This window comes from Artibeus jamaicensis, unplaced genomic scaffold, assembly GCF_021234435.1.
Source record: "Artibeus jamaicensis isolate MK-2021 breed Jamaican fruit bat unplaced genomic scaffold, CSHL_Jam_final contig_477, whole genome shotgun sequence".
Taxonomy (NCBI): Eukaryota; Metazoa; Chordata; class Mammalia; order Chiroptera; family Phyllostomidae; genus Artibeus; species Artibeus jamaicensis.
Window position 1 is genome coordinate 8,978,465 of NW_026521854.1, and position 20,967 is coordinate 8,999,431.

The window sequence follows — 20,967 nt, forward strand, 5'->3', positions numbered from 1 at the left end:
TATTGATACATTATTATTAAAGTCCATACTCTACTGAGATTCCCTGAGTTTTCTGTTAACCTCCTTTTTCTGTCCCAGGAGCCCCTGTAGGACCCCCTGTTGTATTATTTAGTCATCATGTCTCCTTCAGTCTCCTATAACAGTTTCTCTGACTTTCTTTGTTTTTGGTGACTCGACAGTTTTGAGGAGTGCTGATCAGATTTACTGTAGGGTGCACCTTATGGAATTTGTCTGATTGAAAAAAGGTCATGATTAGCCTGGGGTTGTGACTGTGAGGGTCCTCTATAACTTTTAAGAGTGTAAAGGGGTCCTGAGACCCAATAGTTTGTAAAAGAGCAAGGGTGATCTGTCTTCCCTGCTCAGTCTCCGGCCTCTAGCAGAGCCTGGTGCACAACTGAGGCACAGGAAATATTTGTGAAGGGAGTGACTGCAAGAGCCAGGAGCTCAGAGACAGCTCTAGGCTCAGAAAAGGATGTAGAATCATCCTCGCACAGCCCGAGACTGAGGCGGAGGGAGTGAGAGGCTTTTGAGAGGGTTGCAGGAGAACCTGACATCTAGTGCAGGGTTCGACCTTAGCCACAGATTGAAATCACTTGGGGATCATTAACGTGAGCTGTGCTTGAGCCCTGAGCCCAGGCACGCTGATGAGACTGGTCTGGGAGCCATCTGGGGACTCAGAATTTTCAAGAGCTCCTCTGGTGATTCTATGGCATTGCTAAGTTTGAGAACCACCTATTGATAGACAGGAGGTTTTGTCCAGGAGGCGAGTCGGGGCTGTATGTACAGAGTTGGAAGTGAGGCGGCTGCTTTCTGGCTCTCTCTTGGGCCAGTTACCGAAACTCTCTGCGATTGGGGGTAGTGATATCTACTTCACTGCCATGTGCAGTTAAATATAAGTAAAAGAGCCTGCGTAGACTAGGAAGATGCCATCAACAATTGGTCACTAACATTAACATTAATAGCAAATACATATTGATTTTTACATCAGGTGCATGGCTCCGCTCACCCTTTAAAACTAGCAATTAGCCTTCAGAGAGGTGGGAGATGTTGGAAGCCATAAATCAGTACCATTTGAGAAGAAAAGCAGGGTCAACATTACCTGAGAATAATATTAATTACAAGAGTAACAGGAATTATTCGTCTCCCTTTTGCACAGCGGCTGCACGGCCCATTTCCACACGGGTGCGCTTTAATTTTCTGTTGGGTCAGCAGAGTCATATCCGTTGTTTATTTAGAGAAGAAGGCCAGGCTGTGAGAGGGAGAAGGGCTGGCCCAAGGGCACACAGCGGCTGAGGCCAGAAAGTGCACCCAAAGGCAGAAGCTGGGCCGAGGAGCCCCCGCGGCGGCTGTGGTCACTGGGACACTGACACCAGCGCTTCCCCAGGCCTACGCCCAGGATGCAGGAGCGGGTCCAGTCCGGTGGTGCCAGGGGCTGGTCCCACGCTCTCTCCAGGGATGTTCAGGCCTCAGGAGGTCTCGGGAGGCGGGAGCTCGGAGGCGCGGCTCTGCGCTGGGGGCGGGGGCTGGACGCCGGAGAGGCCACCCGCCCGGCCCACCTCAGGATCCCCCTCCTACCGCAAACGTACGGTGCCCCTTCTCCTGAGCTGCTACGGAGTCTGGGCGCGGGGGAGGCGGGGGGCATCCCGGAGGGGATTCCGCCCCCTCCCCCGGCCTCCGGGCGCCCCCGCACCCACGTGAGCGCAAGGCCTGCCCCGAACCCCCAGCTGCACAGCGCGTCCCGGCTCCCCGCCGGTGCCTCCGCTGTCTGGTCCCAGAGCCAGCGCTGTGCTGTCCCTGGCGGTCCCCGCTGCCCGAGCCGGGGGCTTTGCGGTGCTCCGGCTCCCGCATTCGGACGCAGCGTACAGGCCGAGGCGCAGGCAGCCGTCCCCGCTGCTGCGGGCACTGGTGAGTGGGGATACCGCGGCCCCGCACGTGCAGGGGCCCTGGGGTTCCAGGCAGGCGGGATCCCAGGCGGGATCCTCGGCGGGGTGGGCCCACCTTGGGGTCAGGCGAGTGAGGCGCCATCTCTGGCCGCTCTTTGATGCAGCCAGCGCCTCGATGCCCCTTAAGACTAGTTGCCACCGCTCACCTCCGGGTGGCCTTTTGCGTTTCCTACCGTTAGTTACCTACCCAAGGGTCTCGCTGCCCATCTCCCTCGCCCACATTCCTTTCCTCTTTCTGTGGCCTCCACTCCTGGGCAAGTTCCAACTCTACGCCTGATGCCTCGACCCTTTCCAGGGCTAGGTCCCTTATCGGAGGGTTTATTCCTCCAACTCGGACAGACCTGATTGTGACTGAGACTTTGCTTACCGCGGCAGGGGGGCTGGGTCCAAAGATATGTGGGAGGTGGTGGTGATGTGTGCGTGTTTGGGACAATTTATGAGTGGGATTGCCTTCCAAAAGAAAGAGATGTGTGCTGCCCTGGCCTGGTGACTTAGTTGGTTGGAGCGTCATCTGGTGCACCAAGGAGCTGTGGGTTCTATCCCTGGTCAGGGTACATACCTAGGTTGTGAGTTCGACCATTTGACTAGACTCTTGCAGGAGGCAACCAATCAATGTTTCTCTCTCACACCAGTGTTTTTCTCTCCCTTCCTCTCTCTCTAAAATGAATAAAAACATATTCTATGGTGAGAATTTTTTTAAAGAAGGAAGTGCGTGTGCCTGAATATTTAAATGTGGGAATGAATTTGAATGCCTGAAGTTTGTAGTACTGTGTCCCAAGGTGGTGTGTGTGTGTGTGTGTGTGTAGGAATTGTTTGTCACTGCATGTCTGGAGTTTCATTTACAAAGGGCATTGTGTAGGGCTGCAAAAGTGTGTGGGGGGTTGTATGCTTGAAGAGGAATGTGGGGTTGTGTGTTGGATGGTGTGCATGAATGTGGTGAGTGTGTGTGCATGCGTTTGTGTGTGTAGGAATTGTGTAGGAATCTGATGCTGCATGAGTGCCGTTGCATTTCCGAAGGTGTGCATTTGGCTATGTGTCTGACAGTTCTTTGTGTGTGATTGTGTGCCTGTGTGGCTGTGCGTGTGTCAACTGCACACAGGAGGAGTGTGTGATGTGTGTGATTTCTGACCTCTCTTTCCCCTCACTCACTCCTGTTAGGCTAGCAGAGTGCTGAGATAAAACGTATGGAAAGCAAATGTGCTTTTCCCCATAGCTTGCTCCCAGCATTAGAACATAAGAGCTTCTTTCTTCCCACCTTGGCTCCCAGGGGCCACCAGCACTTCTCATTTGAGTCTGGAGGTTGGGGGAACCGGTGGGAGACCAATCCTTGAATCTGTGCAGAGATTTGGGGCACTAGAAGGGCCATTTCCTGAGCAGGAAGCCCAAGAAAGAGAGTAAAAAGACTGCCTAGCATCAGGAGAGCATAGAAAAGAGAGAACTCAGGGTAAGGAGAGAAGCCCCCAGGAGTCCAAGAGAGATTGAGAAAGGCCCATGTAAGCCAGGATCCTAGAAAAACCATTTCAGATCAACTGTTGCTTAACAGCTGATGCAGATGGGACTGAGAAAAGTTGATAGGAAGACACCCTCCGGCTTCAGCATTTTCTCTGGTCTCAGTCATGAGTCTGTTGGGTTTTTCCTTTTCATGCACCGCAGTTGGCATCCATTTCATGCTCACCAGGCGCTGTTCTGAGTATCACCTCAATTGGGCCATCTAATCCACATAGAAGTTGACTTGTCCCTGCAAGGTGGAGCGGGGTTTGAAATAAGGGCTCAGGTATTCTTTCCTACCAGGTCAGGGGTCAGCAAATGTTTTCATTAAATGGCCAGAGAAACTGTATTGCAGCCCACATAATGTCTGTGCCAACAACTCAACTCAGACATTATAGCACATAGACAATACATAAGGAATGATTGTGGCTGTGTTCCAATAAAACTTTATTTATGACAACAAACAGTGGGCTGGATTTGGTCCTTAGACTGTCATTTGTCAATCCCTGCTTTATACCATGCTACTTTTTGTAAGGAAGAGAAAGGAAAGAGACAAACTAGCTCTGCAGTTGTTGTGACTAATTTAGATCTCAGCCGAACAGTTCTATGGGACCCATGGGCAACTTGGAGTTACCACTCAGTGCTTGGAAATGTACATCCTAGAGGAGAGGAAGAAATTACAAGCTTCCTGTGTTGTGTGTGGTCTGGGATTTTTTACAGCAAGGTAAGAAGCAGCATCAATGGATCTATTTGGACCAGGACCCCGACTGGGGTTTGGCACCAGGGACCTGGAGCTTAGACCTGGAAAGTTGAGGCAGATGACTTATCCCTCAGATATGGGGAGGGCAAGATAGATGATGACCTCAGAAAAGTAGCTGCTCAGCCAGTGGCAGGAGAAAAACAAAAGGTCCAGGCACCTACCTGCTGGTGGAACTGAGACTTCCAATAGGCTCCCAGTTCTGACCTGTATGAATTTAGTCAGTGGGGGTGGGGTAAGGCAGGGAATCTGAAGCTGCGATCCCTTAGAGACTAGCTGGGCAAGGCCAAGTTCTTCCTGGTGCCACAATCCCAGACAAACTTGCTCAGAGTTCTACACAGTACACAACATTTACTGCCTTCCTTTGGCTTGGAGAGTTTTTTCTAACAATGAGGCGAATCTGGTGTATCAGTCAGGAAGCAGCACACTCAGAAGGGGGGGATTAAAAAGAGTAAGATAAGAACTATTTACAAAGGGGCGAGCAGGGTTGAGGGAAACCAATATGGCTGGGGTAGCAGGAGTAGGGATTCTCGGGGAGAGAGTGGGAGAGAGACCCAAGGACAGTGGTGGCTGTAACAGAATTATCATTTTTTAAAACTGAAGTATATTTGCTATGTAACATTGAGAAAATTTAAGGTGTGCAGTGTGTTGTTTTGATACACTTATATGTTATAATATGATTGCCATTATTGTGAGAGTCAGAACTTGTAGTGTCAAGGGTTCCAAGAACATCCGATGGGGAAAAGATAGTCTCTTCAACAAATGGTATTGGGAAAATGGAATAATCACACGCAGAATGATGAAACTGGACCCCTAGTTCACAGCACTCACCAAAATTAACTCAAAATGGATCAAAGACTTAAACATAAGGCCCAATACCATGAAATTCCTAGCAGAAAACACAGGAAAGACTCTCCTTGATAATGGGCAGTGACTTTTGGATATGACACCAAAAGCACTTGTAACAAAAACAAAACCCAACAAATGGGACTATGTCAAACTTAAAAGCTTCTGCACAGCAAAAGAAAGATTGTTAACAAAAAGGCAACCTACAGAGTGCGAGAAAAGTTTTACAAACTCTATGTTAGAAAATGGGTTCATATTCAAAATATATAAAGCACTCATACAATTCAGTAACAACCCCCCCCAAACCTGATAAAAAATGAGCAGACAACCTGAATAGACATTTTTCCAGGGAAGGCATCCAAATGGCCAACAGGCACAGAGGACTGTGTGATGGGAGCTGTGGGTAGAGGGACACAGCCCCTGCCAGGCAGGGTGTGGCCAGGGACGCTGGGAGAATCAGTGTTCCATCTCTTCCCCATCCTCCACTTTCCCCTTCCCTTTCAGTGGCCTGACCCAGAGGGGAGCCAGTGAGTAAGAGAGCCTGGGCAATGTCATTTCTAGTGGCCAGCCTTGCACCTGGAATGCATCTGGAGGACTAACATTCCCCAGCGGAACGGGGGAACTGCCACATTTTTGCTGTGAGATCAGTACAGGCAAGGCCGCCTACCCTTCAGGAACTGGAGGCCCAGGGCCCAGCGCCCACAAACATGTTTTCACTTCTTTTAAAATCAGGAGAAAGAATTAAACTTTTGATTCAAAGAAAATGTTTTTCTGTATAATGAGGTGAAAATTACATGACAGAAAACCAACCATTTCAAAGTGGCATTCAGTGGCATTTGGTACATTTGCAATATTGTACAACCATCACCTCTACCTAGTTCCAAGATAATATATTCACCTTTATACCAAAGGAGTTGTAAAATATAATTTTAACATTTTTTAATGGAGGAAGAAGTCTCTGAGGTAAAATTCCTCAGGCCCATACCAGTCACAATTGCCAAGCCGCCCTATACATGTGAGGTGTGTAGCTGGGAAAAGAATAGGCAGGTGTTTATTTTTATATGCATTTTATTTAACGTGTACTAATACAAAATTAGCATTTCAAATAATGACTTAAAGACCTAATGTATCTAAAGTTTTCATTTTAGATACATATATTTAGAATGTAAATATGATTCTATGGATGTGGGCAAATTTAAAGAGGAGACACAAGGCCAGAAGTTGGTGAAACCGTGCCTGGCGCCCCAGAGAGACTCTGAAGGGGGCATCACATTCCCTTCAAAGGTGGATCCTAAAGAGCCACTGGGGTCAAGGATTGTCACTGTTTCCTTCCCAAGGGACTCCCCCTTCTTCCTGTTGCTCATTCAGACACTTAGGCAAGCAGCTGCATTTATTGGGCACCCACTGTTTACCAGGTACTTGCTGTCATTGATTTTGTTGTTGAAAGCCCATTTGTCAACACCTCCAAGCCAGACACGAAACCATATTAATTCGGTTTTGTGTCTGGCCCCAAGGTACCATGTCCAGGCCTCTGCATGCAGTTGGCATTCAGCAAAGTGTTGTTAGGTTGGTTTGTGAGCCAGGAAATGGTAAAAGAGCCTATTATATTATGGTCTCTTTTCCTGCCTCTCCCAGCCAAGCCAGGAAGCAATTCTGAGACCTTCACCCTTTCAAGGACATGACCTTTGAACCACAGGCAGTATTCTTAGATGTCCCAGACCTCAGAACATCCCAGCCAAAAGACATCATCCCTCCCCTGCTTTTGGGATACTCTCTGAGTTTCTCACCAGCTTCCTCTGCCCTACCCACCCTTTGCCCTTCACCCACATCCATCCTCTGTCCTGTTCCTCACCAGGCCCTGGTCTTTTGGCCCTCTGTCCCCAGCAGATAGACAATGAGCAGCCACGGCAACAGCCTGTTTCTGCGGGAGAGTGGCCAGCGGCTGGGCCGGGTGGGCTGGCTGCAGCAGCTACAGGAGAACATGCAGCAGAGAGCGTTGCGCACGCGCCTGCGCCTGCAGACCATGACCCGGGAGCACGTGCTGCGCTTCCTGCGCAGGAACGCCTTCATCCTGCTGACCGTCAGTGCCGTGATCATAGGTGAGTGAGCTGGGAGGGCAGGGACTGCAGGAAAATTCCTTGGGTTCACATTTCTTCATTCCACAGACTCATTCTCACCTGCAAACATCTTGTCCTACTAGTGACTCCCACTCCCCAGGTCAGGACACTCCCACAGTACACACAACATTACACGGATATGTATGTTTACACATGTGCACACTATACAAACACACTTCTGTATATGAACATAAACATGAACACATTATTTTTATGCATTCACAGAACTTACAGTTGCAAACATGTAAACACACAGTGCACACATACTGGAACTTACAAACACATCCACACAAGCACATGCATTCCTCTACACACATATCAACACACTTATGAGCTTAAATACACAAACATTTGCATGTTTGAAAACTATATACATATGGTCACACTATACACACATATAGGAAAACCATGGGCATCTCATGTGCATGGGCCCACATATACAAGCACAGACACATGCATGACTGAGTGCTGTCACATGCATGCACGTGTGTATATCTTTACACACAAATTTACACTGTCAACATGGTAACACATAAATCCATACATTTCTACAATGTGCATACATACACATATAATGCTTCTTTTTTTCTCTCACCCCCATCCACACACACTCTTTTTGGGATGGACGGCCCCTCCTTGGGCCTGAGTGACCCAAACTCCACTCCTTGGACCTGTTTGGCCCTAGGGGTCAGCCTGGCCTTTGCCCTGCGTCCATACCAGCTCACCTACCGCCAGATCAAGTACTTTTCTTTCCCTGGAGAGCTTCTCATGAGGATGCTGCAAATGCTAGTGCTGCCGCTCATCGTCTCCAGCCTGGTCACAGGTGAGAGAGCCCAGGCCAGTGTTGGCCATCAACACCCACCCACAGCCCAAGGTCAAACCTGGAGCCAAAGTGGTCCCAAGCGACCTCAAACACTGAGTGTACACCTAGCCCAGAGTCCTTGGCCAAAGCCTGGATCCCGATCAGACCCAGGTTCCAAAGCCCATATGACTTACACCTTTTATCTCAACCACTTTCCTATAATTTCCACTGAAGACAAAATACCAGCCTGCCAGGAATTTAGTATCATGCAAAGGTGAAAGGAAGGCTACAGTGGGGCAGCCCGGGAAGGCAGCTGGGATGTGGCATGGATGGTCAGGGAGTGACATGGATGAAGGCGTTGGACATAGAGGTGGGCTGGGGTGGGATGGAAGCATGGATGGACTGCAGGGGTCAGCATACTTTTTGTAAAGGGACAGATAGTAAATATTTCCACTTTAGAGGCCGTAGGGTCTCCTTTGTGACTACTCAATTCTTCCTTTATAGCACTAAAGCAGATGCAGATTAATATGCAAACAAAGGGTGTGGCTATGTTCTAATAAAACTGTATTTATAAAAGCAAGCAGTGGGCCAGATATGGCCCCTGGGTGGTTGATTGCCAATCTCCAGATTTTGGGATAGGCATTAAGATAAGGGCATGAAAGAATGGTTTCTGGGTTAGGTTTCCTGGAAGCAGGGCCTGAGATGGTTATATGTGCTCAAGCAATTTCTTGAGGACAGCTCTCAAAACTCATGAGGAAATGAGGGAACAGTTTGGGGTGGGGAAAAAAGCTAAGCAGAGATGTGGGTTTTGAAGAAGATTGGCCCCTTGGCCTGATCCCACAGGGAGCTCTGGAGCAAGAGCCATGCTGTTGAATTTTTCCTCCCAACTCTGGTCCCACTGGATCAAAGGAGCTGCATTTTTGAATCCTTGTAGCAGCCAGTCACTGGCTCTAAGTCTCCCCTGGGGCCTTTCTGGGTCAGGCAATTCCTGTTTAGCTGAGTGCAGTTCTTAGGGGAAGGGGACAGAGCATGAACTGTTAGCTGCTAACACACTCTGCAGCTGAAGGATGGGTGTATCAGCCTTGTGAAAGTGTCTGGAGAGGACACCAAAAACATCCACTACAGAGAGTGCACAGTGCCTGGGTTGCAGGGAGGTGTCATTATGGGGTAAATAGTGGGATGAAGAATAGAGTGAAAGTGAAGTTACAGTGCAAAATAGGGGTAAGTGGAGGATGGTATGGGGTTAAAAAGGTTGTTTTGCAGTAGAGGGAAACTTAGTGATGTAGTGCTTGGGGCATAGGATGGAGTGGAAGACCTATATGGGAAATAGCATGGAGTTGAAGAATGACGGGATATGTCAAGGGTAATGGTGTGGGTGCTGGGTGGGTGCAGGAGGAAGGAGTGCTTGGTGGAATGGCTGTAGAGCTGGTGGAGTGGGAAGGAAGGAGTGGATGGATGGGAGAGTGAGTGGCGGGGTGTGGAGGGAGATGCTTGTGGCTGCACCACCTGTCCTCCAGGTATGGCGTCCCTGGATAACAAGGCGACAGGGCGAATGGGGATGCGGGCAGCTGTGTACTACATGGTGACTACCGTCATTGCGGTCTTCATTGGCATCCTCATGGTCACCATAATCCATCCTGGGAAGGGCTCCAAGGAGGGGCTGCACCGTGAGGGCCGGATCGAGACCATTCCTACAGCCGATGCCTTCATGGACCTCGTCAGGTGATGTCCTTTCTAATTTTGATGGGAATTCTGACCCTATGTGCAACAACCTATACTAAAGGAGAGACAAAGGGGACAGGCCAATCCAGCCTGGAAATGCAACCTCCAAGTTGAACCTAGCTTCATTGGTACCCATTTTCTGGCTTGGAACCTTGCACAATTCCTCTGAGAACACCTGACTCCTAGGGGAGGATATTTTGATCCTTAGCCTAGAGAAGCTATGTCTTGGGATAGGCTCAGGACAGGTGGTGTTTGGTCTTCCCAAGATCTCTTGGAACAGCAAGATTTTGCTGGCTAGATCAAGGCAAGCTACAGTTTTACCCTAGCCATTGACTTGGGGTGAGTTGGAAGAGTGCAGGAAAAGTTTGGTTTATTTTATTTTTTTGAGGCATATCTATATGAATTGAAGTCCCTATGGTGGCATAGGGTCCTACTAAAGGGCTTAGAAAGACCTAGATTTGAGGTCCATCTGTACCCCTTAGCAGCCGTGTGGCTGGGTAACTTACCTAAATATTTTGTCCTTCTTTTGGAATGTGTATAAAATGGGGACATCAATAGCACTCACTTTTAGGGTTACCATAGTGTTTAAATCAGATCATATAGGTAAGGCACTTAGCTAGCTTACTTAACCTGGACTAGAATAAGTGTTCAAATGTTGGCTACCGTTATTACTGTTGCCCTTGCTATTATTATTATTATTATTATCATCATCATCATCATCCTAGATAACTTTCCAACATCTAACCCCTTCCTTTCCTGTGATGTTTTTTGCAGAAATATGTTTCCACCTAACCTTGTGGAGGCCTGCTTCAAACAGGTCAGGGGGAAGTACACAGTTTGATCAAGGAGGTTTGGAGGGTGGGGGGAGCTTGCTGACAAGTGAGTGGTTCAGGGGTGAGGGGTTGGAAGAAGGGCCTGGCAGAGCAATGGCTATTGGCATGATGTTCAAGGGAGGGTTAGAGAGAAGAACATAGGCCAAGGGCTTCCTGGGTGTGGTACTAGAGGAGGAACCAAGGCTCTGACTATAGTTGATTGAGAACACAATCCCCCAAATTTGTCTGAGCATTGGCCAGGGAGTTTGTAAAAAATGCAGAGCCTATACTCATTCTTCCATGCCTTGGTTGTTCACTCACTCACTCATCTACTCATTCACTCATTCTTCTATGCATAGGCCAAATCATTCATTCATTCATTCATGTCTCTAGGGTGTGGAAAACTGGAACTGGTGTTAGAAAGATGTTTTTCCAGGTGACTGATGCACCCACTGAATTGAATTTGGTTCCAATCTTTCCATATTCCAGTTCAAGACGCAGTACAGCACAAGGCTGGTAACCAGGACCGTGGTGAGGACAGAGAATGGATCTGAGCAGAGCGCCTCCATGCCTCCTCCATCTTCCATGGAGAATGGAACCAGCCTCCTGGAAAATGTCACACGGGCCTTGGGCACTCTGCAGGAGGTGCTGACCTTCGAGGAGACTGTGCCTGTGTCTGGCTCAGCTAATGGCATCAATGCCCTGGGCCTTGTGGTCTTCTCTGTGGCCTTTGGGCTGGTCATTGGTGGCATGAAACACAAGGGCCGAGTCCTGCGGGACTTCTTTGACAGCCTCAATGAGGCTATTATGAGGCTGGTGGGCATCATTATCTGGTGAGTGCTGGACTGTGAGAGGGTGAGTGGTGATGGCACAGGGAAGGATGGAGCCAGGGTTGGGAAGTCAGGCATTGGGGTAGCTGCTGACAAGGTCACTGGGACCATTTGACCAACATCATTTATATATGTATGGGTTAATTCACTCACTCATGTACTCATTTGATCACTCATCTATTCACTCTTTTCTGTAATGATTTGGTCACTCATTTACTTCCTTGTTCATCTATTCATTCACTCACTTATTCATTATACTCATTCTGTCATGCACAGGTTCATTTATTTTTCTCACTCACTTATTCATTCTTCTATGCATTGGTTAATTTACTCATTCATACATTCATTCACTCATAAACTCACTCATGAGTTAAGCCATTGATTGATGAATTTATTTGCTTACTCAGTCATTTATTCATTTGGACTCATTTTGACTCACTTATTCATCTCTGCATTTACTCTCTCAGATATTTCCTGCACTCATTCATCCATTTGCTTAATACAATCATTTGTTTATTATTCCCTCATGTTTCATTTGCTCATTTTCTTACCCATTTATCCACTCACTAATTATTCTTTAATTGATGCATTCATTCATTTTTAAATTCCTTCACACCTTCACTAATTTCTTCACTTACTTAGCAGATATTTTCCCAGATTGAATTTGTCTTGAACTCTGGAATACAGGGATGCATTACTCCTTGTCCTCAAGGAGCTTGCAAAGTCTTGGGGGAGACAGACATATATACTAGATTGGTGTAATACAAAAGGGGAGGGTCTGTAGTAAAAGGGTATTAAAAAGTGTGAACATGAACAAGGGAGCCAATGGAGGGACATGAAGTGAACTATGCTTGGGAAGGTGAGGAGGGAGTAATGAAGAAGGTCATCTATTAGCTGGGCCTTGAGAGGTGAGCAGGAATCCAACAGGACAGAAGCAGGGGAGAGGCTCTTTAAGCAGAGGAAAGAGACCATGCAAAGTTTGAAAGAACCTGAGTTGTTTGGAGCATGGTGAGGAGTTCAGGAAGGTGGGAGCATATGCTAATTTGGGAGTAGGGGTGGAAGATGTTAACAAGACTTTCTGGTTCCAAGTTGAGGAAGACTTTACATTATCCAAAATAACTTGGAAGTTGTATAAAGAATTAGAGGCCCAGTTATGAGCTTGGAAAAGCAGCTGAGGGGAAAGGGAGGGGAGCTTATTAAGGCTAAGCAAGAAAATTGACAAGGGGTATTTGAAGGCTCAACTGAATTTGAAACCAGGGTTTACAGTGGTGTTATTGGCATGGTGAGAGCTTATATCCATATGCACTAGGTGGCTGAATATTGGAGAGAAGTCGTGTGCAATGGATTCAGGGTTTAGGAGGAACTTTGCAGAGGATGAGCTGAAAGGATGGAGGTGAGAGAGCTGGGAAAGGGGTGTGCAGGAGTAATCATAGAGGTAGCTGTAGACTTGGAGATAAATCAACAACCATTGACAAGGGCTAACCTTAAGCCCAAGTCGGGGATCCCTGTGGTTGGAGAAGATGCCACATCCTCATTCCCACAGACTTAGAGTTTCACCATTTCTGACCCAACCTATTGCATCAAATTCCCCAGAGACCCCAGTCTCCTCCAGTACATCCACCATAATAATGACCAAGCACAGACTTCAATTTCTAAAGAGGGAGCAATAACAATATTGTTACTGAGAGAGTAATAACAATAACAATAACAATAACAATAACAATAATAATGGGTGAATGATGGCATTGCTGGCAGAAACTCACAGGACTAAGCAAAGGGCTGGTTTGTGGGGAAACAGGTGAGCCCTTGAAGAACTCACTCTGTCTCCTCTACTCTCCTTTTCACTCATCACTCCAGCCACACTGATCTTCCTTCTGCTCTTCCAGTAATGCCCAGTTCACACTCATCTCAGGGTCTGTGCACTGTGCCTGCAATGCTTCCCTCTCAGATATACATGGTTTCTTCTCAGCATTCAGGCCTCAGCTTAAATGTCACCTCTTCAGAGAAGCCCTTTCTGACCACTCATGCTTAAGCAGCCCTGCTCAATGATTCTCTTTTGCAGTTTTCGCCACCTGAAGCTTTTAATTACACACTTCTGTGTGAATGTAAGAACCATGAAGTCAGGGACCATGTGATGGCAACACAGTAGGTGCTCGGTAGATATTTGTTGAATGAATAAGTAAATAGATGATTTGATAAGATAGGTTGCTTGAGATGTCTGTGGGAAATCCAGGTGAAACAGCTCATGGCTGGTGAATGAGAATCTGCACTTATAGGAAAGAGAATAGGGGCATAAAAGTGACAAATGGAGAACAAAGAATTGGGGGCAGTGAATAAGGGGAGTCGGAAGACCAGAGCCAGGGGTCATCTGGGCGATGTCTAGGGAAAGAGTCCTGAAGACAGTAATTTGGGGAGAACTTGAATGGGTGTGGATGAAGGAGAGGCTTTACAAGATTTCATGTCCTGGAGTTTTAGAAACTTTTCTGCTGCGTGGGGTTGAGCTGTGGGTAATCAGGGAGAGAAGGCAGGATATGTTTGTGGGTCCTAGTCCCATTTGTTAATGTGTGGGGAAGATTTGGGGTAAAGTAGGGTGCTGAATGGTGGGCACTGCCTGGCTCTAGGGTATTATATGGGCAAAGCCTTGGGGATGCCAGCTCTGGGCTTATAGGGGAAGTGATGAGGAAGCCCTGACAGGTGTCTGGTTTGGCCCAGGTATGCACCTGTGGGCATCCTGTTCCTGATTGCTGGCAAGATCCTAGAGATGGAAGACATGGCCGTTCTGGGGGGTCAGCTGGGCATGTACACCCTGACTGTAATCGTGGGCTTGTTTCTCCATGCTGGTGGTGTCCTGCCTCTGATCTACTTTCTCATCACCCACCGGAACCCCTTCCCCTTCATTGGGGGCATGCTGCAGGCTCTTATCACTGCCATGGGCACATCCTCCAGGTATGACCTAGTCTCCACCACTGGTACCCTTCCTGGGTTCATTCTTTGTTTTTCATGGGCTCTTCTGGGATACCTGCCTTCCCTTCACTACGGAACCTGTTCTCAGTTGTTCAATAATGTCAGGGGTTCCTGAAGGTGCCTCACCTGGGCACTGACCTTTGTCCTGGATGACTCCCCTGACCCCCTTTTCTCCTTTCCTATGTCTCTATTTTATATGGAGGAGAACCAGCTGTCATTTTTGAGGTGAGGATGAGGGTTCCAACATACCCCTTGTTCTCAGTCATTTTCTAGTTCAGATGGTCTTACTCTCTTTGAGATGGTATCTGGAAACTCTCTTGGCTTCCTTCTCTTTTTGGGGGGTGGTTTTCAGGTGGTTAATAAAAAGTTCTCCTTTTCTCCTATCCAAATTCAAAACAATTTGAGAAATATCACAAACACCAATGGGATGGAAGAAAAATGTCATTTTAAAAATTGCCGATAACAATGCTGATTGGGGAATGTCTCTTGATATGTGGCCAAGTAGGACTGATGCCATTGTGCCCCAGAATTAAATCCCCTTGGTCCTCACAGGGCTGCACACCCAAAGGGCCTCTCTGTGGGTTCAGGTTTCTCACTGCATGGCATAAAGCTGACCAGACAGAACCCATGTTTTGTTTTGTGGACAGGCTGATCCCAAATAAGATGCCCACTGTTTTGGTGAAATTCACCAATCATTTAAGTCTTCCTCCTCTGGGGAGTGGTGGGGAGAGAGATGGAGAGTGTTAGTGTAGCTGAGGTCACTCCCTGACCAGACAGGGGAGGGAGGAATAGTGGTCCTCAGAAACAGCCCTCAGGTCTCAGAGAAGGGAAGCCAGAGTACCCCTAGTGCTCTTCCTTCTTGGGGTGGATAGATAGAGGGAATTAGTGTCATGAACTAGTATAGTAATTAACTTTAAGTTATTGGCATCAAGGGGACAAGGAACCATCAGCCTTGAGGACACTGTTGCTGTGTGCTCCATGTGTTGTGAGAAGTACCTTTTCCATGCAGCTATCAGCCTCTGAAATGTTAGACACCTGCCCCCCACCCCTGGCTCAGGCTCCCACCTGGCCTTCCAATGTTCTCAAGGGGAATGCTCCTTTGGCCCATTGCTGCACCAGCCCTGTGCCACCATCCCCTGCTCTCAGCCCCTGGGGCTCTCTTTTCCAGCTCTGCAACACTGCCCATTACCTTCCGCTGCCTGGAGGAGGGCCTGGGTGTGGATCGCCGCATCACCAGATTTGTACTGCCTGTGGGGGCCACTGTCAACATGGATGGTACCGCCCTCTATGAGGCCCTAGCTGCCATCTTCATTGCTCAAGTCAACAACTACGAGCTCAACCTGGGCCAGATCACAACTATTAGGTGAGATGGTCTTGGTGGGACGTGCCAGCAGGTGAGACCTAAGATATCATTAGCTTGGCTAGGGGAGGAGACAGCCTCAGCTCAAGGTCAAGAGAAGCCTTGGATGGTAGAGGAGCAATGTGGGTAGAGGCCAGTCACCCATGTCAGATGAGGCTTCAGGTAAGACTTTGCACCCTGAAGCTGTCAGGAGCTGGCAGGGTATTCCACTCAAATCTCCTCTCACTGTTGTGGGAGATCCCTTTGTCCAGTATTTTCCAAAGTATGGCTGATGCAACCTAACCACCTGAGGTTCTTGTTATAAACTTGTATCCTGGGCCCCATTACTCAGAGGTTCTAACTTAGTTGTTACAAAAATCACAGCAGATGTTACCATCTCTTTCAGGTCTCTGTTCCAATGTCACCTTTTCAGGGAAGCAGTCCTTGAATACCCTATTTACATTTGTATGTCTGGACTTTTTTAGGCTGAACCATCTCTCCAGAGCACCATCTGCCTTAGTATATGTTTTACATATTCATCTTGCTTATTGTGGCCTTCCCCGCACCCCCCCCCCCCATTAAAAACTCTGTTTGGGTGGGGATTTTCTTCTATAGGAATTTGTATTAGGTGTCAAGCACATGGCAGATACTCAGTAAGTATGAGTTGAGAGAGTTAACTTACTGAAGGCTCTGGAAAGTCTTGTGCCCATTTACTTGATCCTCACAACACTCTCCGAGGTGGGTAAAAATTTTTTTTTTTGAGAGGAAGAAGTGCAAATTGAGGCAGGTTCAGTTTCTTGCCCAAGGTCATCTTGTGGAAACAGGTTGAGCCAGGAGTCTGGTAAGTGCAGAGCATAGGGTCGGAAGGGGGATGGATGGGTGGGAGGAAGAACCAGGCATTCAAGGAAGCTGAGTTAGGAAGCAGAGATATATGTAGGCAATGGTTTGAGATTCTCTTGTCCAAGGGTAGAGTCTGAGTCTGTCTCACACTCAGCAACCCCATTTTGCCTTCACATGCACAGGAAGTACCTGGAGCTTATAGGGCAGGGGCTCTCTATTTCCTGTGGCCCCTGTAATAGGTTTCATAAGTATTCAACATTAAAGAATAGCCTCTTGTTCAATCAGTCAGCAAATATTTATTGTAGCAGTACTGACTTCGTTCCAGGTGCTTGGAATATGGCTGTGAGCAACACACTCATGGTTCTGCACTGGGTCTTTTGGAAATCAGATGACACAGCTGACTCAGGGTCCTGAGAAGGTGCCATTGAGGATTTTCATCATGGCTTGGGCTTCTAGCAGGAAGGACTACACATGGATGCCTAGCAAAGGCTGACTGGGATGTACTGGATGCAATTCTCCAAGGCTCTGCTGTTATTCAGGATTTTTTTTTTTGGAGGAAGAAGACACTCAGTGGGACTCCTGTGTTGATAGAGGTCCAAGGGCCAGTTTCTTGGCTGGTTGGGAATGCCTACTTTAGAACTGATCTGAATGTAACCCAAAGCAGTTGGAGTTGGCTTCTTGGATCCAGCTGGAGTTAGCTCATCCCACTAAGAGTGTGTTCATGCCTCCCAAGGGCACACACATGCTAGGGCTCGTGTTTAGGGGAGATAGATAGTCTCTCTTACTTAAAATAATGGTAATAATGGTCCTTTTCATGAAGAACTGCGCTCTTTTACTGCTCACAATAACCCCCTAAGGTAGGTATATGTCTCCCCTTCTACAGATGAGGAAATAGAGGCTCTGAGTTTATGTAAAAGGTGGTATGGCTAATGAATGGAGTCTGCTGGACCACAAAGTCCATTTTCTGTCCACTAACCCAAGTGTTTGCTCAATCTCTGTTCTGATAGAGACAAATCTGGGCTAAGTGTCCTGAGTGGCTCCATGTTCATAATGATAAAATTTGGGAAAGGTATTCAGAGGCCACCAGGAAGAGGATTGTCAGCTTCAGGGCACTAATGCCTATCCTGGTAAGCTCAGTGGATTTAGAATTGCCAGGCAGTCATGATGCAGGAGCTAAAATCAAGTTTACTCTTGATCCAGTCAGATCTGTACTGGAGGTTGGACCACTATCTCATTTTCCACGGGTTTTATCTTTCAATTTTTCAAAACCATATATAATTTTTCTTGTTTGCTTAGCATCATAGACAATTTCTTCTTTTGATTCTAAACTTGGCCCCTTTTATGGAGTTCCATTCCTGGCAGCTGGACCTGGCTGTCCTAACCTACTTCCTTACGGTATATGTGCATACAGGGGCCTCAATCTTCTGGTTCACAGTGCTGCCCATTGTGACTCTTCTGCTCTCTTCCAGCCCACAAGGCAGCTGAGTTAAATGCTTACTCTTGCGTCTACAATATGAATTGTCTCAATGTTCAAAAGTCCATTGTAGATGGACTTCCAACCAGATCCCAGCAAAGGCTGAGAAGACCTGTCTGCACTGGCATTTAATGAAAGTCACTTTGGATTTGCCTTTATTTGGGGGATTTTAATTTAAGATGCCCTGGGAACTCAGTCCTTTTTTTCTGTGTACCCTTCTTCCCTCTCTCTTATCTCTCCCTTTCCTCCTCCTGCCTCTCTATGTTCTCTCTCCATTTGCAGTATCACAGCGACTGCAGCCAGCGTTGGGGCTGCTGGCATTCCCCAGGCAGGTCTGGTCACCATGGTCATTGTGCTCACATCAGTTGGCCTGCCCACTGAAGACATCACGCTGATCATAGCTGTGGACTGGTTCCTGTGAGTGTCCTTCAGACCCTGCTGCTGTCTCTCCTCCAGCTCTTGCTTTCCCTTCAGGACCCCGAACCTATGGGCTCCCTTTCCAGCCAGCACACAGAGTTCTGGAATTTTAGAGTGAAAGGGGCCCTTGGAGAATGCTCCAAATCATGGCCTGTGGACCCCAAATTCCATAAAATTAACCCCGGGAAGTAGGGCAGAGGAGTCAGATGATGGAGGGTTTTTTCTATCAACTAGAAAGGCCCCCCCCCTTTTTTACCTGTTTTATGTAGAAGTCAGAAAAGTGATCTGGGGGATAGAGCTGGCTTGCAAACATATTTTTTAGAAGTCTTCAACTTTAAAACAAGAGGTTTAGCCCTGGCTGGTGTGGCTCAGTTGGTTGGAGCATTATTCTGTATACAAAAAGGTTGGGGTTTCCATTTCTGGTCAGGGCACATACCTAGGTTGTGGGTTTGGTCCCCAGTTGGGGCACATTTGGGAGGCAGCTGATCAGTATTCTCTCTCTCTTTCTCCCTTGCTCACTCTGTAAAATCAATAAACATATTTTATTTATTTAAAATTTTTTTCAAGATTTTATTTATTCACTTTTGTAGAGAGGGGAAGGGAGGGAGAAAGAGAGGGAGAGAAACATGAACATGTCATTGGTTGCCTTTCACATGCCTCCAACCAGGAACATGGCTGGCAACCCAGGCATGTGCCATGACTGGGAATTGAACCAGTGACCCTTTAATTCACAGGCTGGTGAGCCGCAACAGCCAGGGCTCAATAAACATATTTTAAAAGAAAAGCCCTGGCTAATGTGGCTCAGTGGATTGAGCACCGGCCTGTGAACCTAAGGGTTGCTGGTTCGATTCCCAGTCAGGGACATGCCTAGGTTGCCATCCAGGCCCCAGCAGCAGGTGTGCGAGAGGCAACCATACATGGATGTTTTTCTCCATCTCTTTCTCCTTCCCTACCCCCCAAAAATAAATAAGTAAATGTAACAAAATTTCTTTAAAAAAGAAAAATAAAAAAATTTATATAAAATGAGTTTGGATTTTCTCATTTTGTATGCTGTTTAGCTCACAATCTCTAATTTTTTATATTGGATATTTACATCCTTAAAAAAATTGTGTTGCTGATATCAAATCTGAGCATTCCAGAGCTGGTCCATTCTATATCTGTTAGGAGGGGAAAGGAGGAGAGAGAGAGGGGATAGGGCATTGGTCAGGGATTGAGCTGGAATGTGAACCCCCAGTTTTCTGAGACTGAAACCCCCCTAAGCTTCATCCTCTCCCTGTGGTGCTCTTTAAGCCTTGGTTAGTGGAGCTTAATGGTTAATTTTCTCTTCTCTCCCCTCCACAGTGACCGACTTCGCACAATGACTAATGTGCTGGGGGACTCCATTGGAGCAGCCGTCATTGAGCATTTGTCTCAGCGGGAGCTGGAGCTGCAGGAAGCTGAGCTCACTCTCCCAAGCCTGGGGAAGCCCTACAAGTCACTCATGGCACAAGAGAAGGGGGCATCCAGGGGACGGGGTGGCAATGAGAGTGCCATGTGAGGGGTATCCTGGGAAAGACCCACTGCCTGAATGACTATGCACTGAACACATGCTCTGTCTGGTGTGTTTGGGGAAACAGATAAAGGAGCAGTAATGAAAGGATGTCCATGGTCTTTGTTTCTCTCTGAGCCTATGCTGAGAACTTGGGAGGGTGGTAGTGGGAGGGGACTGAGGGAGGGTGGTGGGCAACAGGGTGGAAATGTCTTCCCTGGGGTTGTGAGTACAGGAAGCTTAAGGTTCAACAAGGTGAGGAGTCATCTCATGTTCCTTATTTTCTGAAGGAGCAGCATAATTGAAGCAGGTGAAAGGAAAACAAACCACTGTGTCTTATAATCAAACAATATCCATGGCCTCTGTGTTGGGACATCCCCAAGACCACATTCAGGTTCCATGATTGGCTAGAAGGACTCACAAAATTCAGAAAAACTGTGGTGCTCACGTTTATGGTTTATTGCAATGAAAGGATACAGATTAAAATTAAAGGCAAGAAGCACATAGGGCAGGGTTCAGGGGATATCAGATGTGAGCTTCCAATGGTCCCTCCTTAGTGGAATTGTATGGCTGGTGCTTAATTCTCCCACCAATAAATGCATGGCAACACACGAAGCTTTGCCAGTTAGGGAATCTAACCTGAGCCTTGGGGTCCAGGGTTTAGTTTAGTTTAGTTTAATTTAATTTATTTTTAGAGAGGGGAAGGGAGGAAGAAAGGAAGAGAAACATCAATGTGTGGTTGCCTCTCATGTGCCCCCTACTGGGGACCTGGCAGGCAACCCAGGCATGTGCCCTAACTAGGAATTGAACTGGTGACCCTTTGGTTCACAGCACTCAATCCACTAAACCACACCAGCCAGGGCAGGGTTTTTACTGGGGGCTGGTTGTGTAGCCATGGAGTGCCTGCTGACCTTAATTACTCATCTTTCAGTACCCCTTGAGGTCAGACTAATACAGCATAGCCCAGGGCCCCAGTGAACAAGAACAGGCATTCACTATAAATTACCCTGTCAGCATAGACTACCTGGCATGGTTCAAGACTCCAACTATACAGATACTTTTATTAGACAAGATATCCCAAGGGCTCA

At 47.4% G+C, this 20,967-nt stretch overlaps 1 protein-coding gene across 2 annotated transcripts; it reads left to right on the forward strand.

Annotated features, from left to right (window-relative positions):
* The first annotated feature begins 1,515 nt into the window (after positions 1-1,515).
* SLC1A6 (solute carrier family 1 member 6) lies at positions 1,516-19,978 on the forward strand. Of its 2 annotated transcripts, none has more exons than XM_053668182.1 (10): positions 1,516-1,905; positions 6,919-7,133; positions 7,837-7,974; positions 9,471-9,675; positions 10,450-10,492; positions 10,977-11,320; positions 14,030-14,263; positions 15,450-15,644; positions 18,217-18,351; positions 19,693-19,978. In XM_053668182.1, the coding sequence occupies exons 2-10, from the start codon at positions 6,929-6,931 to the stop codon at positions 19,886-19,888; spliced, it is 1,695 nt and encodes a 564-aa protein (XP_053524157.1). In that variant the 5' UTR covers positions 1,516-1,905; positions 6,919-6,928; the 3' UTR covers positions 19,889-19,978. The 2 variants fall into 2 exon arrangements, with proteins under 2 accessions (XP_053524157.1, XP_037018518.1); XM_037162623.2 differs by having other exon boundaries at positions 6,922-7,133.
* Positions 19,979-20,967: the final 989 nt, after the last annotated feature.

Excerpts from the sequence above, each read along its gene's own strand:
- SLC1A6 (XM_053668182.1), top strand. The coding sequence starts at position 6,929 with ATGAGCAGCCACGGCAACAGCCTGTTTCTGCGGGAGAGTGGCCAGCGG. Across the intron at positions 11,321-14,029 it reads CTGGTGGGCATCATTATCTG|GTATGCACCTGTGGGCATCC; the intron begins GTGAGTGCTGGA and ends GGTTTGGCCCAG. Across the intron at positions 18,352-19,692 it reads ATAGCTGTGGACTGGTTCCT|TGACCGACTTCGCACAATGA; the intron begins GTGAGTGTCCTT and ends TCCCCTCCACAG.